At 39.3% G+C, this 27900-nt stretch overlaps 1 protein-coding gene and 1 non-coding gene across 5 annotated transcripts; both read left to right on the top strand.

Annotated features, from left to right (window-relative positions):
• Window positions 1–718: 718 nt before the first annotated feature.
• Window positions 719–25276, top strand: MTFR1 (mitochondrial fission regulator 1). Of its 4 annotated transcripts, none has more exons than XM_027703664.1 (8): window positions 719–742; window positions 7093–7235; window positions 10464–10562; window positions 15820–15938; window positions 19070–19311; window positions 21227–21479; window positions 21652–21820; window positions 23421–23761. In XM_027703664.1, exons 2-8 carry the CDS (start codon window positions 7170–7172, stop codon window positions 23478–23480), a joined length of 1008 nt encoding a protein of 335 aa, XP_027559465.1. In that variant the 5' UTR covers window positions 719–742; window positions 7093–7169; the 3' UTR covers window positions 23481–23761. The 4 variants fall into 4 exon arrangements, with proteins under 4 accessions (XP_027559465.1, XP_027559383.1, XP_027559302.1 ...); XM_027703582.1 differs by having other exon boundaries at window positions 741–765; XM_027703501.1 differs by lacking the exon at window positions 719–742 and adding an exon at window positions 788–895.
• TRNAV-AAC lies at window positions 13038–13110 on the top strand. Its single transcript has one exon. It is a non-coding gene; the product is annotated as a tRNA-Val (tRNA).
• Window positions 25277–27900: the final 2624 nt, after the last annotated feature.

The following is a 27900-nucleotide window of genomic DNA, read 5'->3' as shown; positions in this document are numbered from 1 at the left end:
ACGGGACCCCGGCCGGTGCTGCAGCCCGCACCCGTCAGGCAGCGCCCTCGGCCCCCGCTGGGGAGCCGGGAACAGCCCCCAAACACGCACCGCAGCGCCGGCTCGGTGGAGACAAGGGAGGGCCGCTGCCCTTTCCCACCGCCTCAGAAACACAGAATGAATTAGCTTGGAAAAGGCCTCTGAGATCACCGAGTCCAACCTATGACCGAACACCACCGTGTCACTAGACCATGGCACTGAGTGCCACATCCTGTCTTTTCTTAAACACCTCCAGGGACGGTGACTCTTTCCACCTCCCCAGGTAGCCCATTCCAAAGTTTAATCATCCTCTCTGTGAAGAAATTCCTCGTAGTGTCCAAACTAAACCTCTCCTGGCACAGCTTGAGGCCACATCCTCTTATCCTGTCACTAGTTGCCTGGCAAAAGAGACCGACCCCCAAGTGGCTACAACCTCCTCCCCGGCAGGTGCAGAGACTAGTAAGGTCAGCCCCGACCCTCCATGGGAGGACCAGAACCGCCCCCCCTCCAGTGACGCTCCCGGGGCCCCGCCCCTATCGGATGGGTCCCGGTCACGTGACCTCGCGCGCTCCCCCGCCCCTGCCGGGTATTTCGCCTCACGGCGCAGCGCGCGCCAAGTCCCACCTCCCGCGGGCACGGGCGCGGCCACGATTGGCCAGGGCGGTGCCGAGCCGGCCGCGGATTGGCTGGCGGGGACGGCTCGCGAGCGGCCGCGCGAGCAGCGGTGAGGCGGCACGGCGGCAGCGGGTGAGGCTCGCCGGAGGGGGCTGGGGCTCCCCTTCCCTTGGGAACCTCTCTTAGCGCGGCCGATCCCGGACGGGGGGCGGTGCGGAGGGGGGAAGAGGGGAGCCGCGGCAGCGGTGCCGCTCGGCTGGCGGTGGGTACAGGCCGCTGTGTGCGGGCAGGGCCATACCGCCTCCCACCGGGAGCGTGGCGGCGCCTGGGACTCGTCCCGGCAGGGCAGGGCAGGTGCCAGGCCGTGGGAGCGGCTCAGGGTGCCGAGGTCGAAGCGGTCGTGCCTACAGGCGAACTGCTGCGACAGGAGTGACAGGTCACAAGGAATAGTGTAAATAAAAGATAATCTGGGGAAGTTTGACGGAGGATTTTTGAGGAGGCTGTAAAATACAGAGTTGATGTATAAACAGAAAATGAGAGAGTCTGGTACTTTTTTTTCCCTTTTCTGTAAACTTACGCTGCTTGCTCTGTACACCTTTAGTGATGCTGCTGCTGGGCTCAGGTTCTTCTGCAGTGGTCATAAATAAGTAACTTGCTGGATGCTTGTTTTCATTTTGTTTAACAAGCTGTTGAAATTCCAAATATTGAGTGTGAGTAGATTTTGAATGCTGAAATCAACCGTAGTGCATTGACCTGTGCCTGACAGCGTCAGCAGGACTTCATTAACATTATTTACATGCTGTCCTCAGGCAGCTGTAGAGCTCCTCAGCTCTTGTAAAGGCAAGACTTACAAAGACTAAATGAAAAGGAATTGCGTCTTCTGATCCCCACTGCTTTTTAGCTGGTTGATAAAGAAAAAAGAAAGCAGCTGAGTTATCTGCACATCGTCTCTAGAAGTTCTAGTTAGTTGTTGCTGAATCCAAATAACTTGCTTCGTAGGGGTCACTAGGTAAAATATGATTACTGTGTGTAGAAATTCAACATTGTTACAAAGAGAGATTTACGGGGGGGAAATTGGGTGTTTAAAATGCTTTTTTCAGACACACACACCTTTTTGTTAATGAGATTTGCATGGTTTCTCAAAGCTGTAGCAGAAAGACAGGTGTTCACAGCGATTACCAGGGAGGTCTGTCTGTCTGGCAGGGAAGTGTAGGTGTGTGGTTGTGTCTGTATCATGTAATACCACATGGTTCATGGTGAAGGGTTTCAGTTACCTCTCAATGGTATCACAGTGCACTGTGCAGGTATGATCTCTGCTGAGCGAAGTCTTTTGATTAAACTGGTGCTGAAACATGGATTTTTTTTTTTCCTCTATCTTTAGTTGACAAGATAAGTTAACATGAGTGAGATGTGATGAATATGGTTTTGCACTCTCAGGTATATATGATGGGGCTATATTTTCAAGAAACCTTTAGCAAGTTCTGTTGCAAGTATGTATCATTTTCAACTCCTGCTTTAGATTTCACGCTGGTACTAGTTTAGATAAGCCCTTGATTGTCTCTGCAGTATTTACTGACTTTTGTCTGTCTCTGCATGTCTTTCCAAACAGGTGTTTCTGAAAGTACTTGGATGCTTCATTATTTGTGGCTTCAACACCAAAAAATAGACCTCTGTTTTTGGCTATGTGACCTCTGACAAACACATACTTAAATAACTTGTAACTGGTCTGTGTCAATTTGGGAGAGGATCTGGTCCTTTATCAGAGGATTGCTCCTGCCCCTTTGGCTATTGCTGTGATAATGTTTTGTTGGCTTTATCTTTCTTTATTACTTTCTTAATATGTTTCCTTATGGTTATAATTTCATTAGATGAGCTTGGTTCATGTGTCAGTCTAAAAGACTGGGGAGATATGCTTGCCCTAGTTCTTGCTGAAATAATGAGGAGCCTGATCTTTTTGTGTTTGATTTTTTTTTTTGGTGGTGGTATTCCTTTGAACCCATACTTTGAAAATTTTGTGCTTATTTATGTTATACCCTTTCAATTTAGAGACTAGACCTTTAATTTTTCAGATTTCATGCCCATGTTTATTCTTTGTTAAAGCTGATCTGCTCCATCAAGCCCATTAAGTTATTCTCTTTTATTTTTGTGTGGATATTAAGTGAATGAGAGAAACTTCCTTCAGTAGGAAAGATATGAATATCATATTTCTTTTTAAGAGTGAGAACTTATGCTTTGAAAGGGACTTGGACAAATATGGAAAATATACATAGAAGAGTTTCAATTTGAAAGCAGTTGCATTTGATTTCTCTTTCTTTTCATCTTTCATGTGTAGGACTCACTAGAAAGTTCTTATTTACTGAATGTTATGCCTTACGTGTACAGACTCCAAAGCCTTTATATTTATTTAATGAACATTTTGTAATTTAAAAGTGGTATTATCTCTCAGCTTTGTAGACTTGATATTTGATATGACAGTATTGAATGAAACCTGCAAAAGTGGTTGGGAAGAGTAGGGGCAAAAGAGAGCTCAAGGAGGCTAAAATGAGAATCTCTACACTTGGAAATGTAGACCTCCTAATTTGTAAACGAGAGAATTCCTGCATGTTTCCATATCAGAAAGTTCTTCAGCATTGCTAATTTGGGAGTTTTATTTAAATGAACCCATGAAATTCCTATCTCTTTGTGCTTCGTGCAGTGAAATGTAATTCTTTGTGCTGTTGTTCTTTGAATGTCTTGGTAATCTTGTCTGTGACTGCTGCTTATGCTTGTAATAATTTTGCTGAGGCAGAGCAGAGGGACCAATTTTTATAGCAATATTATTGTTACTCAGGGCTCTTTATTGTAATAATTGAGTTGTGGAAATTTTGGGGGAATTCAGCTTCTACTGTTTTTAGTGTAGGTAGCACCAAGAAAATAGATGATAAATACCACAAAGATCAGTATTTTAAAAGAGGAATTATTACTAAAAGCATTAACATTTAACTCCTGCTTCTGAAATTGACATGTATACAGAGCAGGAGAGAAAAATTTGCTAACACTTTCATTCTTGCTCTCCAGCAGTTTATTTTGGAATGAACTCTATCTGTTCTTGGCACATAAACCAATTGTGAAATACCTAAGTTTGATGAAGAAAGGTGTCTGAATATAGTCTGAAAGAAATGAGTAGCAAGTTTGCCCCAGGGATAATTCTGGAGAACTAATAATTTTATGAAAATATCAAGATGATTTACTTAGAAGCCTTTTCCTTTTAGATAACAGATTAGCTGGAGGTTGTTCAAACATGGTGGTTTTCCTTAGTACCATAAACTAAGAAAACTAATTCAGGAACTGGGTGGTACTCTGCACTCTTACAGACTGATTTCAGTCACTTTCTGCTGCAAAAGCAGGCAGGTCATTCACATGAGCAAGGCATTGATGACCCCAGTCTTAGGTACTTGAAGTATTTTGGCTACAGAGTTAAAAATTACTTATAAAGTGAACTATAAATATTCATTTTACTGAACTAGTTCTTTTGTTCAATGCATGCTCTTTTGTGCTCAGTCATCAAAGTCTTGGAACCTGGAATTATCAAAGGTCACCTTAATGTTTTAGGGCAGGATAGGTGTTTTGTACTTTTTCCAATGCTTTGTGTCATCATGCTCCTTTTATTCCTGGATCTTTTGGATTTCATTGAACAAGTTTCTAAAATTCATCACTAATATTTCAGAAATCGCTTTGGCTGGTTTCTGTACTTTGCAAGGTAAAATTCTCTAGATACTGGATGTTTATAACTTTTCAAAGCTATCTATAAACCATTCCACCATCTGTCTATCTTTTTTTACCATCCTCAAGTTAAAACACTGAATATACTGACTGTCCATATCTCTCACTGCTTTCTTTCCTCACTTGTTATGTTGTGGCTGTATCTCGTCTCTTACTGCCAATACACGTGTAGGACTTCTTTTATGTCTGTAAGCTGGAACTCATTTTGTACCTTAGCCTCTTTTAGTTTACTGCTTCGTATTTATACTATTCTGTCATCCTCATATTATGCTACCTTTTTTCTACATCTGGTTTTATGCCTTTAACGGGTTGTTTTGTCAGTTTTTGTGTTGGTCCTTTACCTCCTTGCCTTTAAATTTCTTAAATTCATGGAAACTTCCTAAACCTCCTCTGATTTTCTCAGAGGAAGTTCTAACACTCTCTTTTTACTTCTGTCCAAATTGTTTCTGTTATTAAAGACTGGGGTTTCTCAGTTGATCGGAAACAAAATAATACCTTTTCTTCACTTCCTGAAACAACACCTGCCTCTGACTTCGTCTGGGGATTTTTAAACTGATAACCTGGCTATCTGTTGAAAGAGCAATGTATCAGGATACAGTCATTCCTTTCAGTCCTTTCATTTGCCTTTCTCAGCCAGCCCTGCCTTGCAGTTGCTTGGCAGTACTCTGCCTTTTCTTCTCTTTTGTTTGAATGTCTTGACACAGCTTCCGTTTTTCTTCTCTTTGATTTCCACACTGCATGTTCAACAAGTCTAGACTTTGAAGTGAGGTGGAGTGTATCACATGTATCATGCTTCTGGATCAGGTTTCCCCTTTTAAAGGAGCATTCCTGTCTCTTCTATGTCACTGCATGTCTACAGTGCCAGATATGATGATGCCATATCTAATGTGGGGCACATAGAAAGGGTTGTGTTCTTCCTGTTTTGAGAACATAGCAGGTGCAATGTGATCAGAGATCCACACAGTCCATACAGTAGATTGTCTAAGGGAAGAATAACAGATACCTAAAGGAATAATAGATCAAGTAGATGGTCATGCTTCTCTAACAGACTTCTCCAGAGTTCCATAAAGAAGTCTCTGTCTTATTTACTTATGATGAATGACTGTAGCTTGTATTCATGGCTGTTTGGTAGGTAGCCCATTATTCTTCCCTATTGTTTTTCTTATAAAAATTGCAATTTTCATTCTAATCTCATGGTGTAGATTAGTAGTTTCTTCCTAGTTTATTCAGAAACAAAAGAAAATCCTGTTGGGAAATGTATTTTATTATCTGTGGAAATGAGACACTTAATATCAATTTTTTTTTAAGCCTGTCTAAAAAAAGATAACTGTAGAATTGCATTGTTTCTGCCAAGTTTCCACAAGAAGTAGGTTATTACTAAGGAACCGCAAACTGTTAAAAAAAAATTGTGATGGAAACAGTGATGGTTTAACTGTAGGGCTTGTGGGCAGTTTCAAACAGCATAGGTTTTCCATCTCCTGGCTTTCAAACTTCCCAAGTACCGGTTCCTTGCTGCTACACTGCTTTAGTCATCACTGTCTGGGTTCAGAGTGGCTTCAGCAATGCTGTTGTTCATACTACAAATATGTTGCTCAGGGTGGTTCAACAGAGTGTTGTTTCCAGCCTGATACACAAAACAAACGTAAACCTAAATCTATGGTGGCATACACTTCTAAGTGACATCCAAGTTATGACTGGTGTTGAACACAGTTAAAGAAAAATGATACTATTTTCACTAAAGGAGCAGTAAAACCATCTTGATTTAAGTGAATGGGAGTATATATAAATAGACAAAATTTGAAATCTGTCCAGCTTTATAGACTGCTTGAATATTTTCAATTCCCACATCTACAGTATTTCCTGTCATTTTCTTGCATTAGTCATTTTTCCATGTTTCCTTTTTCTCCTTAGTTGCAGAAAAAAAGGAATAAACAACAACGCTGTCAGAGAATGTGAATCAAGAGAGGTGGTCAGCTTTCTGCAGTCAGTTCCTACATAGAAATGAGTTTTAGATATGGTATGGCACTTGAATCTTAGTGCTGATCTGCACCTGCAGGTGTTCCATAGGGCTTGATGCTTACTTGGAGTTCTCAAACACCATCATCTGTCCAAGCTCAAGTGAGCAATCATTTCCCCAACTTTTTATGTGTTAACTTTACAATGGTTTGATTTCTTTCCAATACCTGAAGGGGGCTGCAAGAGGGCTGGAGAGGGACTTTTACAAGGGCATGTAGTGATAGGACAAGAGGCTTTAAACTGAAAGAGAGCAGGTTTGGATTAGATACGTACCGCTGCGAGGGTGGTGAGGCACTGGAACAGGTTGCCCACAGAAGCTGAGGATGCCCCATCCCTGGAAGTGTTCAAGGCCAGGTTGGATAGGGCCCTGAGCCATCTGGTCTAGTGGAAGTTGTCCCTGCCCATTGCAGGAGGGTTAGAAAAAGATGATTTTTAAGGTCCCTTCCAACACAGACCGTTCTAGGATACCATAAAAATGACCCTACTAAAAAGTCTTTGTTATCTGTATTGAGTAAATAAATGCCATCTGAATGCCTTTGCTTTGCAGTACAAGGAATTGGTGTCATCTAATATGTCTTGTTTTCACTGTTTCTAAAGCTTGTTTTTTTAGGAATACATGTAGCAGTTTACTTCTGTGTATGTTCCACAACATGCATCTAAAATTCTTGTGTCTCATTTCAGAACTACTATGGAACCTCGGCAGCCCTGTAGATTTGGAAGGCTTAAATCCAAGTTTGGAAAGGCCTTTTCCATTCCAGATGATTTGCTGGCTTAAGCGCTTAATTGGGATGGCATTTGAACAAGTTGGATTGAAGATGGAATCAGTAAGTGTTTCAAACTTCCTTTATGTTTTCAGAAAATCAGGTATAGAAAGCACTTCATGTATTTTATTTTGTGCTTGTCAGTTGTAGCAGAACACTCAATACTGATTCTGCATTGCTGAAAAATCATGAAGTTTGCAACTTGGACACTGAAGTATTGAGTAATGTATGTGTTAAAAGAACTATGCAGTTCCTTCTAGCTCTAATAACAAACTGTTTACTTTGTAAACACTGCTTTTCATGCTGGACTTCCATGTGTGTTTTGAAGCTGAAGGAGAACTTTCAGTGATAAAAAAACTGTTTCTTGCTCTTACCTTGGAGATATGAAAAGCCCCATGAAACTGAGATGATTATAATTGTGCTATATTTACCTATTTCTGAAAGTGTTACAATACATGAGAGCAAGACGGCTGTGTTCTGCACTGGCTGAACAAAGGAATGTGCATGCATAGCTCTTCTCTTGGAGGAAAGTGTCCATGTAGTTTTCTTTGAATGCTCACCAGAGAGAGAGAGAGAGCTGCTATACATCAAGTGCTTTGTCGCTGGGACCTTTAGGAAGCTATTTTGAGTACAAGTGTTGGCCTCAGTGCAGTAATCCCTGTAAGTTGTTACAATATTTTAATGTTTTAACAATGGGGAAATCCTTACTCTGTATTATTGTGCTAGAACCTTTTATCAGTCTTGGGAATCTATGGATAGCAAAATGTTTATGCATACCAAATTAAAATTGCCAACAAGAATCTGTATTTTGGGATTTTATTTGAACTTTGATCTGAGATTTTTATATAACTTTGAAAATTCAAAGTATAAGAATGTGTACATTGCCATGGGTGTTGCTGCATAATTCAGCAATTTCAGCCTAAATGGGGAGAGGAGAGAGTTTTTAGTCTGTTTCCCCCCATTCTCTACTTATATCAAGCTTGTGATAATGCAGTTACATTTCCAAATGTCAGCTGTTCTGGACAGCAGCAAAACACTGATGCAATAAGAGTGTATGACTAAGTAATATCTTGCAGACTTGCTCTGCCAGTGCTTCAAGTCAACAAGAAGCTGTGTGAACTTGCTTAGAGCAGTGCAGAGACTGTGTAGCTGAGCTGAGCAGTGCACTGACTTTACTTGCATACCTTGTGGCACAGTTTGCATGAAAATATTGTCCTGGCACATCTTGAATTACCAAAACTGGGTCATTCAAAGTTTTGGTGCACCAGGCCACTGTGGTTGAAGAGCCCTGAGGGCATTTGGGCACCAAATATTTTTGAGTATCTGGGTGCTAGTCAACATCTTGTCTGTGGTCTGAGCAATCTCTGAACAAGTTTTGCCACTTGTTTAAAATGCACTGCACTTATGTTGATAAGACAGCATGTAGTCTTGACTCTCTTGCTGTTGTGGAAATACTTCTGTAATTAATTAAGCCTTCCCTTGACTGGTATTATTTTTTCCAATGCCACATCACTTTGAGTCTATCTCCAACACTTCTGCTTCAAACACCAGAATCATTGTATTACTGTGGTACTGTTTGTCAGTGACTTATTCTTGAAGGCTACTGATCTACCTGCTGTTTGCTCAGACACAAACAAACAATCATGTGATAGTCACAAACGTGAGGTCTTTGTTGGGGCAACCAAAGTGCAGAATCAATACTCTGCATTGAAACATTTGTGTTCAAACTTAGCAGAGTATTAAGCAACAGAATGTATGTTTCATAAACTGAAAAAAAAATAGATCTGAGTGGATTCATGGCAAAGTTGTAGCCCTGATGTGAGGATGTAGCATAGCATAAGTGCAGTGCGCATTTATTTTGTCAACATTTTTACATTCTCTTAAAGCCAGAGGAAGGAAAGATACTTGTTTAGAAATAGGCAAAATGTTTGTGTAAAGTTTCTGAGATAATCTGGGGATAAATACCAGGAAGCATAAAGTTTTCTTTTTAATAGAACCTTCAACTTCTAAGACTAGTGATCCTTGCTTAGTATATCTGCTGTGTATAGTTTAGCTGTGTGTTGAGTAACTCCCACAGCTGTACTACAGTGCAATACAGGCAATATTGCTGTGCCAGATGAGGGTTGTTTCAGTATTAATAGCCTGGACTTTATCTAAGCGTTTGTTCTCAGGCAACCTTCTAACAGGATGTTGAGTTTGCTTGAAGCTATGAGCCTTTAAAATGTCTCATTGGTAAATTTGTATTTACAACCATAAGTAAACCCTGGCCAAGTTTTTAAATTACCATACAGTGTTCTAATTGTTTCCTAACAATGTACCCTGTGTGGGAGTCTTCTCATTATTCTTTTTCTTCTTTGCATTGTTTTTGTTGCCTTTCCCTGTGCTGAAATCTTTCGTACTTCTCTCTGGTGCTTTTTGCTTCTATTCTGGTTCATTTTGTAGTATTCTCTTAGGATTAAAGTCCCATTTTATTTCATTTCATGCAATTATGGTAAATAATAGAGCAAACATTAAATACAACAAAAGAAAGCAAATTTAATCCCCGTTGAAACAATGTGGAGAAAATCCAAACTGCAGTAGAAACAGTTCTGATGAAGCAAGGTGTGTTGAGGTGCCATGGGGAGTTTTCTATAGGTGAATGTTTGGGTGGGGTTTTTTAGGACAAAGTTTCTTTCTTACAAAAATTTCATTTTATTTTCCCCTTTTTACTTTCCTTTGCTCTTTAATTTCACAGTTACATTTTCATGTTTCTTATAGTTTAGTTATTTCTATTAAGACTGGTAGACGCTATTGTTGTTTTAGAACAGCTCTTAATTAAAAAAGAAAATAGATATTTTGGGACATGTAGAATTACATAACTTTATGGAGTTTTTGATGATTGAGTGTCTTTTCTTGAAATCCCATAAAAAGAGCTGTCTGACCTGATGTAGGTTCTTTGTTGTCTTGAAAATCAACAAATTGTGTTTTTGAAGATGCTTCCAACTCTTGAATTCTTCTGTGTTACCTGATTATTGCTTTGAGTATAAACTTAATGCAAAGGCTGTCTTGACCTTAAGTAGCCATAGCTATATTGTAATGACGTGAAGAAATCTTGTATCAATTCAGGTATAGGATGTAAGGAGTTCACTGATACATATTTCAGTGTATATACATTGTATTCCATTCCAGCATGAAAGGAATAACTAAATACAGTTAGCACAAGCATAGTATTGAAGGATACGGGAGAACTATTACAATATGATATAAAAATCCATTCCCTAACAGCTGACTTCTTTTTTCTTCCCCATCCAGGTGCTTTGGTCAAGCAAGCCTTATGGTTCATCTCGAAGTATTGTAAGAAAAATTGGTACTAACCTTTCTCTTATACAGTGTCCAAGAGTTCAGTTTCAGGTAGGTGTTCTCAACAGCTTAGAATATGTGTTTCACTATACTGATAAAGGTATTTCCTCCTGACTAGAAGGTTTGTAAAAGCAGAATATGATAAACTAGACATAGTAGAATTAGCCTACTTCAGTTCTTCCTGCTTCCAGTTCAATTAAATTGAAAAAAAAAAATTCATAAAAGAGAATTTTTTGAAACTTATTTCTATAAACAGTACTTACAAGCTAGGCTTAAGAGGCACGTAAAGATGAACAGTGTTAACAATATTTGGGAAAATGAACAACTTTATCAGAAAATAAGACATTAGTAACAAGATAACATGAGTACCCTGCTTTTGTTTAAAATACAAGGCTGTGTAGGTGAAAGGGGAGGGTAAAGAGCAAGGGTAAAAAACTTAAGGAAGAGAAAATCCGTGCTTTTTATAATGAGTCTTTCAGGAACAGATGGGAAAGTGGAAGCTGTTACACATGGTCTCTTCAACTCTGTGTGTGTGTTAGGGGGGTAGAGGGTGGGTATAGAACTGGAAAAATTTAGTACTTGAAACTCAAGTTGAGAGGAATGTTTCATGGGCTGAGCAAGGGTGGGAAGCATAAAGATGAATGGAGGGAATCATCTACCACACTAAGATAAAGTAATTTCCACACAGCTAATATTTCAGTGTTTAAATTAATTTCTTTATCCTAAATGAAATGTATGAGCAATATTTAGTCTTGAAATTACAGTAGCAAAACTAGATAGTTAAGATTACCATATAAGCCTTGTTAGTGTCATAGTAAAAGCCATGCTAACATTTTGCCTCTCTTAAGTAAGTACATTGAGAAACAGGGGGGTGGAGGGGCAGCTGTCTCACATTAATAGTGGTTTGGTGAAACTTAAAAAATAAGGGGGGGGATGGGAATTTGTGCAAGTGAGAAGGAGAACAAATGGTATGCTGCATTTAAACTTTTGAAGTAGCAGTAGTAGTAGTTTTGCTAGCAATAGGGCTGCCTGTGCCTTGGATTTGAAAGGAAGTCAAGTCCTCCTATAATGTGCCTGATTTGCTGTCCTGTAAAGGCTATACAAGGGAAGATGATGCTCATTTGCAGACAGTTTGCCAAATACTACCTTCTCTTAATATGGTACATAAAAGAAGACATTTCTGGTTAATGTCCTTGCAAAGAATAGTAAGTTATATCTGGTGAAGCTGTTCCTGAATATTTTTAGTGTTTAAACAAACAAATAAATAAATACATATGCATGTTTTGGTCTGAATTCTGTTAAATATAACATTTGCCTTTTTTATCTCTTAAAGAGACATTCAGTCAGCTTTGCATGCACACTATGTATAAGCATTCACCTTCTATTAGATGAAAGGAAAGGATCCTAAAAATAGAAGTACAATTGTCAGAGTTGATTTAGTTAGAAAAAGGAATTTCAGAATTTGAGCCTTGAAACACATTAAAAGTTATATGGTTTATGGAGACATAAAACTATTTTAATATATAAACTGTTGAACATGTAACTGTGATGCTAACATCTGTTTTTTGTGTCTTTATCTCAGCATTAAGATTCTGTAGTGAAGTTCAATCCTGATCTTGATCATTTTCATGCTGTTGCAACTGACGCTTTCCTATAGCTGTCTCTTCCTCTTTCTTTCTTGCCAGCTTTAGCTATTTTATGAAAGGACCATGCACTGAATCTTGCTGTAAGTCACTTTATTTGAAAAAACAAATCAAATCTTACTTGCCTCATCTCAGGGTGCGTGTATGTAATCACTGTTTCTAACCCCAGAGCAACAAACTGTCCTCAAGTCTTCATTTTCTTTATGATAAATGGATGAAAGATACTGAATGAATATCTCTGTAATGTTCATACCTATCTTTGTTCAGCTGGTCTGGAAAAAAAAGAGTGGTAGCTTAACATTTTGATGTTTGAGGTCTGCTGACTGTTCTGTCTGTCTCTCTGGATCTTGCCACAGTAAACATTTAAATTAATTGCTAAATGCTGCTTAAGTATTTAGTAAGAGGTGGCAGAGCTTACCTTACTACTCTAAATGGTTGATACAGTTCTTTTGTATGTCATATTTTTTATCTGTATTTTTATCTGTAGTCTTTAGGAGAAAATAAACTTACCAGTATAGCCTAGGTAGATTCAACCAAACCTACAGGAGAGTCTCTGAAGATAGTATCCTTCAGCTACAGTATCTCTGTTTTAGTCCCACGCTTCTCCTGTCTGTCTGATGGATACCTGGTAACTCAGTAAAGTCTCCTAAGGAATTGGTGCGCATGTAGCAAACATCTGAATTTACTGGGCTCATTTGAAAAATCAAAGCAAGTTCGTCTTACTTGAAGAAGTATTTCCAAATGTCTAATACATAACTGTATTAGTAATTTGAAACTAGAGGGTTTTATTCTGTCCTTAAAAGCATAAAAGTATTTGTTCTACTTTGCACTTTCTGGAGCAAACAAAAAGTGGGGATCCTGCCCTGACTCGTCACCAAGCAGCGTTTCCGTAGTGTAGTGGTTATCACGTTCGCCTAACACGCGAAAGGTCCCCGGTTCGAAACCGGGCGGAAACACTGGCGAGGCTGACTCTTTCTCTGGGAGTCGGACTCAATGATTCTTTATGCATCCGTTCCAACTCAAGATATTCTATGATTCCATGACAGTCAAAACAGTTCAGTGTGTGTAGTGTTCAGACATTCGTGCTGGGTCTGAAACCTCCAGGCGTGTGTTTGTGTGTGCAGCGTATGAGCACACTACAATTGGCAAAAAAGCCTGTGCAGGACGAAGTGGGGGAAGCAAGTATGTAAATTGCAGAGAAAGAAAAGCAGCCTATTTCACTGATTCTTTCAGTTCCTGCTATCCAGTAGAACTGGGACTCTGTTTTCAGCACTCTGTTCTCCATATCAGGTGCTGGCAGAGCAGTTGTCAGAGTTTTCTTCAGCTGGAATTGACTGGAGGAATAGGGTAGTCACAGAGTTGTTTACAGGCAGGTGAAGGTTTTTAAGAGATGGATGTTGGCTTTTAACCTTTAAATTAAAGTAAAAATCTTCCATTAACTTAAATTCAAAATCTACTGCTGTGGAAGGCTTTGTTGTTTTTAGGGATAGAGGAAAGAAACATCTGTATATGGGGTAACGAGCATATTCTGCTTACATATAAATATGAATAAAAAAGTAAGAAGAAACTTGTGTCATAATATAACAGAAGGGTTGCTCCTAAATGTTGAATTAGAAGTTATTTATCTCACAATGCAGGAAATCTGGCAGTGATAAATGTATTTCCTTACTGTTGATTTGTAAAATTATATTTGATTCAAGTATGCGTAGTGCCTTTATTTAAATTTGGCTTCAGTCTTCGAATGGTAATAGTTCCTCATGTGGCCATTACTGTCAGGAAAATCTGTATCACCTGCAAAAAGTGCTGATGTATTACGGATTTTTTAAATTGCCATTAACATTAATACAAATGCTGCAGTCATGAAAATTTCAATTTATTTTTAAAAAGAAAAAAGCCAAGGACACCTCAAACAGCAAAAATCCTAACATGCAATATAGTATTCTCTAGACTGTTTCAAAGAGAGGCAGACTGTAATGGTATTAGGCACAACTGTTAATGTGATAAACATATTACCATCTGTGCTGATGCTACCTGGAAAAAACCCTGTTGTTTCCAAATGATCTGATGGTGCCAATACACACTCCTGGGAGCTGTGATAAAGGCTCACATACAAGTTGTGAGAGTGTGAGGTGAAGATGACTAATCTCAATTTCTAAAGCTGTTTGTAACAACTCCTGGGGAAAAAACAGCCCCAGTTCCACAACTTCTTTCTTCCTGGGACTTGTGTCTTTAGGCTACAACTAAAGTATGTGTGGATGTTCTCGAGAAATGGTTTCACCGCATCCAGACTGCAGTCCTACTGTGATGGGTCTGCTACAAATTCAGATTAATGCCAACATTTTATAGTTGCTTCTACATAGCAGTTTGCCCTTACAGAGAGGATTTGCCTTGAAAATTGACCTAAGTGCTAATGGGCTGGATCCAAGCTGCCTTCACAGACTGATACCTACTACCACCACCTCTGTCAGTATTCCCAGCTCTTGGCCACTGTTAGCCATAGGCAGCACTTGAACAGCTGCAAGGACTCATGCAGATTTGGCTGCGGATTTGTGTGTAGTGTTGGGTTAACAGTTGGGCTTGATGATCTTAGAGGGCTTTTCCAACCCTAACAATTCTGTGATTCTATATAATACAAGAAAAGAGGGGACATGGTTGTGTTGGAGATAGGTAACTCAAGGTGACAGACTGAGCAGAAGAAATTACTGAAAATTGGTTCAGTAGCTTTTATCAGCTGAGATACTGAGCCCAGGCTGCTCAGGAGTCCAGCAGTGACTGTGTACACATGCCCTCGTCTAACCCAGGGAAGCAGAATTTCAAAATAGATTTGAAACCATTTTGTTGAGTTGTGGCTGTGGAGCAGGTACTGATGGTCCGAGCAATTTTTCAAATCTCAGTTTATGTCACTTAGCTGGAAGTCTAAGAAAGGTTCCAGTCTCTGGAGCCTTGCTCACCTTTGGCTTCAAACAGCTGTAAAGCTAATTGCCAGAACTATGCTGGAAAATGGTCAGTTTGTTTGGCATGTTGTAAGTAGGATTGTTAGCAAATAGTGTATAATGTTATGATTGCATCCTACCTCTCACTCAGTCTTTGTGATTACTGAGCTAGTAGAAATGGCTGTTTTGCCTGGTTTTATTGTTTGTTCATTTGCTTGCTTTTCCTGTGCAAGGTACATACTTCTTGTACAGAAGTTCTGGAAGTTGTAGGGAAAGGGAAGCTTCAACAAAATTTCACTTTCAAAATAATACTAAATCAGAGCAAAAGACTTAAGAAGTACTGGTAGCCTTAGTGTCTTTTTTAATGACTGGTCATGAATGTAATTTTAAAACATACTATTTGAGTTAATATAGCAAACTGTGTGAGAATGTTGATGTTTGTTTGTCTTTAAGGTAACAATTTGCCTTGGATTTTTAGTGTTCAGTAGAGTCATGTGATAGTACATGAACCTCTGTAAGGCGTTCAGCAGACTAGATTGAATAGTTTGAAGTCAGTGAAATGGTTCTGGACCAAGCCCAGGACAGAAATAAGTGTGCTAAGGCTACAGATGTGTTTGTGCATGTATGTGTTAATAGTGACATGTAGCCTCAGTAGAAGTATTGGATAAAATAACTGTGGCATGGGCTGGGAATGTTGACTCTAAGGCCTTCAATCTTGTCTTTAAAATTTAGCTTATTTCTCATGTCACGGAAGGAAACCGTCCTGCTCAACTTAGAGAAGATGCAGTGGCCTCCTTTGCAGATGTGGGCTGGGTTGCTGAAGAAGAAGGAGAAGTCTCTACAAGGCTCAGGTATGTTTCTCAGATCTTCTCTCTGAGCTCCTGAACTGAGAGGAAGAAACCTTGCTTCTCTCCGATGAGAAGCTGTTGTGCACTGCAATTAACTGAGGGCACTTGAATGCTGGGAGAAGAGAGAGGGAAGAGCCAGAGGTAGGGTGTTGAAAAGAAATAGTAGAAATTAGACTAACAGGATTGTGAAAGAAGGACTGGTTTGAAAAGATACAGGACATCGGCTTTATACAAGGAAGACTGTGGGTTTTATTTATTTATGTATTGCAAAGAGTTCCATGCAGTAGCTTCAAGCATCCTTGTCCCCACAAAGATGTCTGCTGTGGTATGACAATTGCTAACACTGGTTCTCCAGTTCTGAGATGCAGGGCAGTACTGCACAGCTTCCTCATTAGCAGCAATGGTCATTTTGACAATCCAGTAATTAGCACGTTGTTTTTCACCTTTCTAGTTAAGTCTCTGCAGTCTGTTAAGTACAATTGAAAAGTTGTGGTTGGTGTTTCATCTCTAATCTTCATAACGAAAAGTGGCAAGGAAGCATGTGAGCACATGTGTCCAGAATGGTGGGATAGGTACTGTTGTGTTGGACCAAGGGTTCTACACAGCACTGTCACTGCATGAAACAGGTTGGCTGAAGGGATGAAGTTCTCTATTCCATCCAACTCAAATTGCTGCTCATTAGCCTGGAACAGAGGTACAGTTCTGTAGTGCAGAGGAGCTTTTTGTTTTAAATAAACTAACCTTCCAGAGAAGGGCAGAGATTGTTGGCTTCAGAGATTACTGGAGGATACTGTTCTTAATTTGAAAGCATGAAATAGGTAAGTAATGACTTAGATGCCCTCCGACATGACTTGTTACAGTGAAGCTTTGCATAACAAACATTCTGGCACTGCCCACATTAATTTCACAAACTCAGAGGGGAGTCACAGAAATCAACACTTGTTTGGGAAACACTATTTGTGAAGTCTATTTGATACAAAGGAAATTGACTGCCCAATACTACTTTTGTTTGCACAGAAACATTTTGTTTAAGGATTGAACTGTAAAGTTATTATGTTTAATGGAGACAACAGGGAGAATAGCTCTTTGGTGCTTCAAAGAACCTATTACAAAAGATGTAGGACTTGCATATTTGCTGAAACGTCTGCCTGGGAAGCAAGGAAGGGGGACAGATGGATGTGGGATGGGACTAAAATAATCCTGCAGATATATAGTGACCTTAAGGCAAACAGCTTATAATGGAGCATGTAAGTGAATTACTTAGCAAATAGGAGTATTTCAATGTGCACTGTTTATTATGTCTGTGTATAGTATCACTAGTGGAGCTAGTATGCATTAGGTGTTTTCCAGGCTTTTGAAATTCTGTTTCAACAAGATCACATAGGTGTTACTGTTAAATATTTATTCATGGTATAATTCAGTAAACAGTCTTGCAGACATTGTTTTTCTTCTGTGAATGCAGTTTTGTAGAGGAAGCAACTCAATGACGAATCATTTTTCCCTTACTCCTAGTCAGAGCAGTAATGACAACTCAGGCATAATATTTTTCCACAGTGTTAGATTCCAATCAAGACATTTCCTTAAAACACTAAAACCTGCCTTCTAGAAACTTTAAAGGAGCAGAATAGCTAAAAAACAAAGGGTATTTTCTGCTCAGAGCATTAATAAAGAGTGAAGTGACCACTGGCTCCTTCCACCTTAGGGAGAGCAGGGAGGTGGCTGCTGTAGGAAGTATCCTGTTCTCAGCTTTAGTTGCTCTCTATTCCTATCTAGGTAACAACACCTAAATTTTATCATCCTTGATAACATTCAATTCTCCTTGAACAAATTTCTGCAAGTTGTGCTGATGTTTTCTGTCAGTGTCATGGAAGACTCAAATCTGTATCTACTCATGGTTTGAGGTGGGAGTTCATTCTAGGCTTAAATCTTGGCTCTTGCTTTAGGTGTAGCACAACTGCAGATTTAACACGATGAGCATCCACAGCAGCTTAATCTATGCGTCCAGAGTGATGGGGCACTTGGGCTATATTAGTCTGGAGCCTCTCTACACATTTCAAAAAGTCCTATCACCAGCCCCTGTTTTTACTCTCATGTTTATTCAAACAGTGGAATCCTGACATGCCTGAGAAGTTTTGGGATTGAAGTTAAGGAGTTAATATGAAGTTAATATGACCAAGTCATGTGGTCATATTTTGCAGTTTTAATGTTTATGATAATTTGTTGTCATCAATCCCTATAAGTTCTACTTATAGTATCATTAATAGTTTGTATTGGAAGGTACCTCTAAAAGCCATCTAGTCCAAGCCCCCTGCAATGAGCAGGGACATCTTCAACTCAATCAGGTTACTCAGATATTGAGAGAAACCATTTAACAATGTTGGTGTCTTTGTAAGAGCTTATGTGACTTACCTGAGCAGTTTTTCCATAATGCCTCAGTGTTTAACATGGCTTGAGCTTGGGTGGGTAATAAAGGAAGGCAGCAGCGTTGCATTTTCTTGTGAGAAGAGGAAGGAAGGTCATGGACTCTTTAAAACTGTAAGACTTTTTTTTCTCTATAGTTCTGATTATTACGTTAGGAAACTAGATACATGACCCTTGCCCATCTACTGATAAGCAGCCTCTGCATCACTAAGCTGTTTCACATACTCTGTATTTCCAACATTGCTAGACTTGGGGATTGTCCCCTCAGAAGTCAAAAAAGTACAAAAAATACTCTGTGAAACTAATAAACTCTTCCTACTTCAAATGAATCAACAAGTGACTGTTTGCAGCCCATGGGAGAAAATGGTGGCATTTGGGGGCAAAAAAAAATCTTAATTCCAGTAAAATATACAATAGGTATGAAATAGAGAAATAGATTGGGGTGAGGGGGAATGTATTCCTTTTTTTTCTGAAATGAAGGATTGTACAAAAAACTGGCCTGGGGAAGAGAAGAAATACAGGTGGTAATGCAAACAGAAAGGATGAGAAGCTCTTATTTACCTTAAGCTACATAAGGTGTTGGTGGAAGTGATTTACATAAAGAGATTTTTGAAGTCAGGTCTTCAGCTTGTATTTCTGGTTTGTAGGTAACATTACTTTAGCTTTTATCTATTACAAAGCCTTTAAAATAGCTTGTGATATTTTTGTTACAGATCAGAAGTTTGGTCACAAACAGCCCAGCCTCCCTTAGGGGAACTACATCATTCCAGGAGGTCTCCACGCAGACAAGTGTCCTTACAAAACCCGCCAGAAGAAGAACCAGTGCCCAGGAGCGCAGTGATGGCAAATGAAGAAGCACTGCAGAAGATCAGTGCTCTAGAAAATGAACTGGCCACTTTAAGAGCACAAATAGCCAAAATTGTAACCTTGCAAGAACAGCAGAACTTGACAGCAGGTATTAAATTTGCTGTACTTTTAGCAAAAATTAGTTAATGGATTTGTCCCTTTAATAATTAATACTGTGTTAATTCATTTTTGTGAGATACTGCCACACTGAGCACTTCTCCATATTGTTTTTGTTAGTTTGGTAGACAGACGTGGCACACTAACCAAAGGATACAAAACAGGTCTGGAAGACAAGTGACCTGACAGATTTTCTGTATTTTCCCGTATTCCAAAAGTCTTCATGTCTGTGTGTAAGTCTGCCAGAGTTCTGAATCTGTGAATGAGAGAAGAAGTATTAAACAGCTTTCAGAGCAAAGCTGATGATAAACATGATGGCTTAAACCAAACTAAAAGAATGTAATTACTAGCACTGAAGTCTTTCCATTCAGTCATGAAATAAGCTCTCTGATATAATTAAGTATTCATACAAGATACTAATTATACTTTTGGAATATGTAATATACGTAACAAGGAACAGAAAAGGCAATTAAGTGTTTACTGGAATCATCTCTGGGATCAGACACATTGTCCATATGGAACCAGAAGTGGTGCACCATTTCTGGCAGTAAACAGAATAATTATTTTCCTGAATCTCTTTCTCCTCTTTCCCTCACCTCTGACTGCTTTCCAGTTTTAAGTCTTCAAAGATTAGTGGGAGATGGCCCTTGTCAACTGCAGATGACAGGCATTTGGTTTTAACTCCTTCCTAAAGTCACAGTTTTGCCTTTGTTTGTGTATAAAATCATATTCTGATTCTTTAGATGCCCTTGTTTAGCTTTTGTCTGTGAACTGATGGTAGTTTCTTTATTTTTCCTGACCTGCTCATATTCAAAACTATGAAATAGTTTTAAGGATCACATAGTTTCACTCTTGGATTTTAATTGTGGGGGGGAACAGGGGGTGTGTGAAATAACTAATAATTTTTTTTTTCCCCTTTACCTCTGTTTATTAGGGAAGGTAAATTTCTATTTGATTTTATCATCTTTACCTCCCTCTTCTGGTAGAACGTGGTAATGACGCTGTGTCTTTGCCAGCACGTAAACAGAATAGACTCCTCTGTATTATCTGTATACATACCCTTACACACTTTATAACCCAAGCTTCAAAACTCTGATTTGATATGGTTTTCGTGATTTGTTTAAACGTGCATTTGAGCAGAGGTTCCTTCATTTATTTGTCGGGTTATGACTGCTATTACATTTATAGCACCAATTTTTACCTAAACTGTACAGGAAACTTGAAATCAAGATTATTGTGAGAATCTCAATCTTCAGCCAGATGAGATGATTAGGTAAAAATCCTTAACCTCGGAGAGCTGGTATGAGGTTCAACTTGGGCATTGTTTGAGCTCTGCAATTTATGTTTAAAAATCTTTTATGGTAATTTCATATTTGTGATGATAAGTAGGAAGAAACATTGCTCACATTTGGCAGATTGTGACTTCCAGCTCAGTACCTGCCTCTTATAAGAGAGTGAAATACTGGTAACAGTAGAAGTAGCACATGACCCTGAGATAAGCTCAGTTGGTTAGAGCGTGGGCTAATAATGCCAAGGTTTGATGCCCTTATGGGCCCTTAACTTAAGAGTGGGACTCGATGATCCTTGTGGGCCCCTTCCAACTCAGAATATTCTGTGATTCTGTGATAACTAAAAGATGTCGTGACATCCATCCCACTGCAGTAGACATGAATGCCCCTAGAATTTGAACTGGAAATTTAAAGGGCGTTTCTCACTCTTCCAGAAGGATTTTTATGTGGCTTTTCAGCTTAGGTGGTTTAAGAATTAAGAAGCTATGTGACAATCTAAAGGTGGCAGAGGGGAGGCAATTGAAGTTATTACAGTGATGTTCTTTCTTACCTGGGCATTTGTGACATGTAAAGGGGAGTTCCAAGTAAACTGACATGTAACACTCGTTTCATTTGTAGTTGGGTCAAGTCCACTTCCTCCAGCTGCTGTCCCTGTTGCACCTCCACCGCCACCACCTCCTCCTCTGCCACCACCCCCTCCCTCGGGTCTGCAACAGAGCAAGTCTGCCATTGATCTCATTAAAGAAAGGAAAAACAAAAAAATGAACTCTGGCCAGAGTGTGATGGAAAACAGGCCAAAGAAGTCTGAAGTACCAAATATGCTAGAAATCCTCAAAGACATGAACAGTGTGAAACTACGCTCAGTGAAAAGGTAATAAATGTAAATAAGTATCAATATACTAACATTTGCATTAATAATTTATGACTTGGAACTACCTCAAGGTGAGACAGTTGCTGATGGAACATCTGACAAACACAATGCAAAAGCACTCACAAGTGGTTAAGTTTTGGACTGTGTTAATGCTTCTCATTTTCTTCTCTAGATCCTCAGAAGGTACAAAACCTAAAGTGGCTGACCCTGCAGATCCTGCAGCATTAATAGCAGAAGCTCTCAAAAAGAAATTTGCTCATCGATACCGAAATGACAGCCAAACCGAAACAGAAAAAGTGATTCCAAAGACTGAAACAAAGACACAGACTGAGGTAGTGCTGGTGAGTATTGTGATTCTGAACACATGCTTGGATCAAATTATAGTTGTGAAAACAAAAGTATATCTTTCTGCCAGCATATGCAGTTACCCACAAGTTAGCATCCCAGTCCACAAAACCCTGTGAAGTACTGCTGATATGCCAGGAGTTGTGGCAGTCCTATGTTTTTAGTTTCAAATCTTAGGACTGTGTGCTGTCTTGGCCCTAGGTTTAAAAAGTCCTGTTACAGTTTCGTCATTTTTATTTTTTAAACAAAAGTGTTTTCTGTTGCCACAAGCATGGGATATTCTGAAAACTCCATTGCTAAGGGCTCATACTGGAATCAAATATGAACTGAGTTTGCCTGTTACTACCAACCTTAACTATTCAGACAGTGGAGGTGAAACTTTGAAGCAAGATCCTGAGCCATGTCACCATTCCTAAGAATGCAGAAAGAAAATTGTTCATAATGCCTGCAGGATCTTGGTATAGGGAGTTTCTCTAATAATTGGAAATGCTGAGTAAATAAAAGCAGTTTCCTAATAGTGTGAGAATGTTAAAGTGAAACTGTATTTAAAATCCACATCATGGCACCAGTTAATGACTTCTATTTCAGATGGATTTGAAACTGAAGAGGTTTTTAAGCAGTGAATGTTCAAGATACAAGTTTCTAGCAATGTACACTTATTTAAAAAACAAGCTGGTATAGATGAGTTTTGTTTGTGAGCAAAATTTGAGGCCTTGTGCTATGGAACCCTTTATACATTTGAAAAAATGCAGATAAAACTCCAAAAGCTGGATCTCCTCTGAATCGAGTTTTAAGGAAAATAACATTCCCAAGCCACAAATCTCAGGACTTTTGAGTACTTCTGCTAATTGATGTTGACTTACTTGCCTTCTGGTTTTGGCCTTTAAAGGTGTATTTCTGTAATGTTCAGGCTGTTCTTCACAACTAAAAGGCCAGATATTCCCGAGAATAAATCACTTCTTTCCTCAGCATCTCTGGGCTTTAAAGAAAAGAACAGAAGTTGGCAATGTTTATTTACACAGAGGTTTTTCATGACTTTCTAGTTTCAAAATTTACAGTCCACATTTTGAGATTAAGGATCAAGTCCTCAAGAGCTAAGGAAATGGCAGGGTTTTGTTAGATGATAGAGCATTTATTACCTTTAATGAGGTAATAAAATCTGCCCATCAGTTACTTACCGTATGTACCTTCTTTCTTAGATCAAACTTGTATGATATCTTTAGTTGGTCATTCTGAAAAGGACTTGCACAAAAAGGCAAAGTAGAGTAAGAACAGAAATACTGTAAAACTGGTGCTAGAGGAGTTGGTTGTCAACTTGTAAAGATAACTGCATCTGTCTTCTTTTCTTGCTGTGGCAGAGTGAGCTGTCGCTAGTCAGAGCTGCTCCAGCAGGTCATTAGCTGCCTCATCTGAGCGATTTCAGTTAACTGCTGACACAAGTTTTCCTTTACTTTGTGAAATCCATGGCAGAGGAGCAGGATGATAGAGGAAATTATCTCTGCCCAAGTTCTGCTTTTACTTACAACTTGGATGGACGGTAGTTCAGCAAGGTTTTTGTTGAAAGCAATCTGAACATGTTTCTGGTTTCCTTTTCAGTTTGGGCCGCACATGCTGAAGTCCACAGGAAAAATGAAGACTTTAATTGAAAAATCCTAGTGAATTCAGATCACTACGCGAAAGACTGTTGAGCTCCTTTCTCCAAAATATTTTATGTTGCAAATAGCACTAGTACTGAGTGGTCTCTTTCTTACAGCACAGAAAGACTCAATGTGAAGTAGAAGTGAGGCACTAAACGTGTTTGTATGTGATTTGTCAAGGGGAATAAATTGGACCATTATACTCAGGTATTAATTTTGCAGTCAAGCCTGGCTTTCCACTCAGACTTACATGGTGGGTTTAGTTTATTAACACTAAGTTATATATACAGTATTCTTTATTCATAACTGACCATCTTAAAAATCTGTGTACATGTTAATGATGATGGTGATACACCCTTAAGTTAATATCAGTTATTTGAGCTCTACCTGTAACTTGCACTACAATGTGTAATTTGATATTGAAATCTTCATGTTGAAGTCTTTCTTTTAAATTTAACTTAAGCAAAATTTTAGCCCAAAGGAAACCTGGAGGCACTTTGCTTCTTAGTGAAACAAAGGAAAAACTTGAATCTGCTGCAGAGTTCAGATAAATTTTAAGTAGTAGCACATTTTTGTGCAGGGTTGTTTGTTTCAAATGAGCTTGCAAGACTAAGAGAGTAAAACCTGCTTACATCATCCTGTGGCCATTATAAAGAGTGCAGGACAAGGGAGTAAATCGTGCTGTGGGAGCCTCTGTGAACAGGTAGTCCAGTGAATTTGAAATAGCCAGTAGATAGCAGCAGAGTAAAATAGTAAGAGAATATGTGTTAATTAGAGTAGAAACAGTGTAGGTAAGAAAATAAAGGTACCAAGTACTGTGGGGTGCAAGTTGCCAAAAGTACATTGTTCACATCTGCTGCTGTAAGGGATGCTTGTGGACACCTTTCTCCCCAGCTGTTTTGGGTCCCTGGATAAGTTTCTGGGAGCTGGGACCTGCACACACCCTCATGGTCCTGTTTGCCGGGAAGACATGGGATAAGCCATTGCACATAACCTGTTTTCCAAGGAAAGCCCTTCTGAGGCTTCCCCACAGCAGTTATTTGCTGCCAGACCTGCACCAACCACCTCAGCTCATGGCTCCAGCCACAGATGTAGAAAAGGCTCAAGCTAAACATACAAAAAGCTGTTCAGGAGCTCAGAGCTACAGCTTAGCTACGCCGTGAAATGAAGCCAAGCTTTGCTCTGACCATAGATGGGAGTAGAAGAAGCTGAGCCTGGATATTTTGGTGCTCTAAGCTGATCCTGGCTCTTGGGACAAGTACAACTGCCTCTGGAAGCTTCTGTTTTCTAGGAAAAGACAAAAGCAGCACTATTTAATAAAGAGAACTGAATGACGAGGTTACTGGAGATGAAGCTTTGCTGCTTATAACTGGAATGTAGGCTGTACAATGGAGGAGGGGGTTTTCTGGGGTGGAACTTGAAATGGTGTTCATATGTACACAATGTAACTTCCTTCCAAAATGCTCTGCCATCAGTCTTACTGACAGGCCATTCAATCCTTGAGTTCTTTTAAATGACTTAAAACCAAAATTAACTTTCAAAAAGGTGTTTTAAACTTTTGTATTTTATGCTCTATTGCCACTATATCAAATTAAAAGCAGTTAAAATAAACATGGCATATTTGATTTGTGGTACTCTACAAATGATAGCAGCCACAGTATAGTTTACATTCTGTTACAATGACTGTAAATCAATGTAGTGACAACCTACTTCCATCTCCTCCAGGACTGGTCTGCTTACCTTGCTGTGCACCAGGAGTGACAGTTAGTCTAGAAAAGCCCCACACTTAACTTAGTTACATTCAGATTAAATGACCAAAAAAAAGGGGGTATGAGGAACCAGTGAGAAGTTTATGCCTCACCACAAACATAGCAGGAAAGTACTTGTTTAACCATCCCCTGGTACACTGGGTTCCCCTGCCAGTCCAATTAACATGTAAAATTCAGGATATCACATGACCTATTAAACTAGGCTAGAGCGTGAGAAAAGCCCACACCAGGCATTGCCTGTTTGAACTGAGGTATCCAGTGCGCAGAAATGGGGTGAGCCTTGTCACTGATGTAAAATTACTGTAAAAGAAATGCCATCTGCACAAGAAAATAAAACCACAAAGCTGACATCAAATAACTTACTTTATACTGTACCCTAATTTGTATTTTTCTACTTGAAATCTTTTACACACACAATGCCACTGCCCACAGTAAAAGTGCTCAAACTAAGGCCATCCACTCATGTTGGGCAGAGGCCGTAGACATAACCTGAAGCCTCTTTGTCTGTGAACAGTGCTGGGAGTAGATCTGTGAATTAAGACAGTCTGTGGTGGGGACCTGGCCCCCATCCCCTCACACATTTCTGGGCTCCCGTGGGCTGTGAGTGGCCATGGTGCTTTAGGGACCCTGCTCCTGACACACTCAGCTCTCACATGAAATGTTCAAGCTGCAGGAATGTTGAAGTTCAATGTAGATTTGTAGAAAGCATTTCTAGACAAGTCAAAAAAAAAAAAGGCTTTTTTTTTTTTGCTTTTTTAATTCAATCTAACGTCAGAACCTTCCATGTACACTAAGAGGTGGGATTAGAACCTGTCTTTATAAATCCAGTCTGGTAGGAAAAGACAGAGACCCCTTTCCAGGAAAGGTGGCTTAGAACAAAACTACTCATGTTTCACTCTAGGCACCTTGACAAACTGTACTGCTTCCTGTCAGAGCAGAGGACAGCAAGATGGCACGTGAAAGAATCACAGGCTCTCTATAAATACTGTATGATAAATACTGTATGTTGAAATACTGCTATATACCTATTTGTAAATCCATCAAGCTGAATTTGCATTAGATATTAAAATGTGCTTATAAACAGCCTGCAATGAGTATTAAAATTTTAAATGCAGTTGAGACTCTTTAAACCAAGTCACATATTTTACAAACGCATCCCAGAAGACATCATCAGGTAATGATTTCAGTGGTCATTTTGAAAATAGCTGCAGTCTTGGCATATGTTTTTATTCAAAACAGTGAAGAGGAATCAGTACTTTTTCACATTTAACCCTACAAACCTGCCCAGGCTGTAGGGACGCTTAGCTGCAGCTTCTCTGTAGTAAGTTACTCACACACAGTCATTACCTCTGTGTTCTCACAGCTTCAAACACCACTGGGAAGTGTTGCCCTTTCAAAGACAATCTGTTAAAAAGTGCTTTTCTGTTCCTTCAAGTTACAACCAAAGCTCATTGTCCCATCTGATCCTTCTCTGCTGGAGTCAGACAACAGCAAAAACTTGCACTGACAGCGAAGGAAGGAAGTTCACGCAGGTTCAACAGAATGGTTTCATTAGAAATTTATTTCTTTAAACATGGCCACTTTGAGATTAATGATACTACTTCAGGGAACATGAAAGAATAAACAATTTTAGAAGGGAAACAATCAGGTAAGTCAGGATTTGCTTTTCAAACAGTAAAAGGCCAAGCTCCAAGAGGCAATAAATTTTGGCATATGAGGACTAGTATTTTCAAATCCAAAAGTTGGCTTAGTTTTACAGTGGAAGCTGACTGCAACCTTAGCTACCTTTCCACAACGCTGGACTCAGTCATAACTTAAATGTACAGGAGCATAATGTGAAAAGATTTTGTTTTATTAATTAAAAGTTAACAGCAACAGGCACATATTAAAATGAATATGGCAAAGCCTTTACAAATGGCTTTACGCTGAAGCTCTCTCCCAAAAATGGCTGTTGCAACAAACTGTAAACAGAATTAATAAACAGTCTTTTACAATAATAACAGGGAAATACAAATGAACTAAAAGAAAGCACCAGTTTCTCAAACTAGATTACAGTTGTGCTTACTGTACTTAAAACAATGTAAAACAAATTACAAAAATGGAATGTTTTAAGTTTAAAATTAGTCCTTTAATTTTGTCCTAAAAAACATTTTCTCCTTTTCCCATCAAAAACCCATCAGTGGGTAATGTTTCAGTAGAGGGAGGAATACGTAAACAATGCACTTTTTTTTATTATTTTTTTTCAAATCAAAAACAAATTTGGTCACTTAGCTTTGTGCATAGTTTAAGGCATCTGTAGCAATTTGTTACAGTTTCCTCCCCAGTGTGGCTGTTCATGAAATTGTCACATTCTAAAAGAATAAATTAAAAAAAAATAAAAGAAAACAATGTTGCCGTTCAAACCCTTCCCCGAGCCCTCCCGCCCTCCCCGTCCCAAACGTACTCACACACCCACACATACACACACGCTGCAGCGAAAGGGGCATTTGTACCCTTGTTCTGAAGGACACGCTTCCCATCCCACTTTATTTCAGATTGGCAAATACCCTGAGCTGATTATGGTGTTTAGACATTCCACCTTTTTCTTGCATGTGCAGTTCAAGTGTACAATAGTGAGAACAACATGCGATGTTCCCACTGCAGAATCGCAATGCAGTTCAGACGCTTCCC

Source organism: Neopelma chrysocephalum, unplaced genomic scaffold, assembly GCF_003984885.1.
Source record: "Neopelma chrysocephalum unplaced genomic scaffold, ASM398488v2 Primary Assembly neopelma1_22, whole genome shotgun sequence".
Taxonomy (NCBI): Eukaryota; Metazoa; Chordata; class Aves; order Passeriformes; family Pipridae; genus Neopelma; species Neopelma chrysocephalum.
The sequence above is the reverse complement of the archived record's forward strand: the minus strand, read 5'-3'. Positions and strand labels throughout refer to the sequence as shown.

Bases quoted from the DNA above. Each gene is read 5' to 3' on its own strand.
- MTFR1 (XM_027703421.1), top strand. From the start codon at position 7,170: ATGATTTGCTGGCTTAAGCGCTTAATTGGGATGGCATTTGAACAAGTT. The intron at 7,236-10,463 runs GTAAGTGTTTCA...TTCCCCATCCAG, and splicing joins TTGGATTGAAGATGGAATCA to GTGCTTTGGTCAAGCAAGCC. The intron at 10,563-15,819 runs GTAGGTGTTCTC...TTTAAAATTTAG, and splicing joins GTCCAAGAGTTCAGTTTCAG to CTTATTTCTCATGTCACGGA.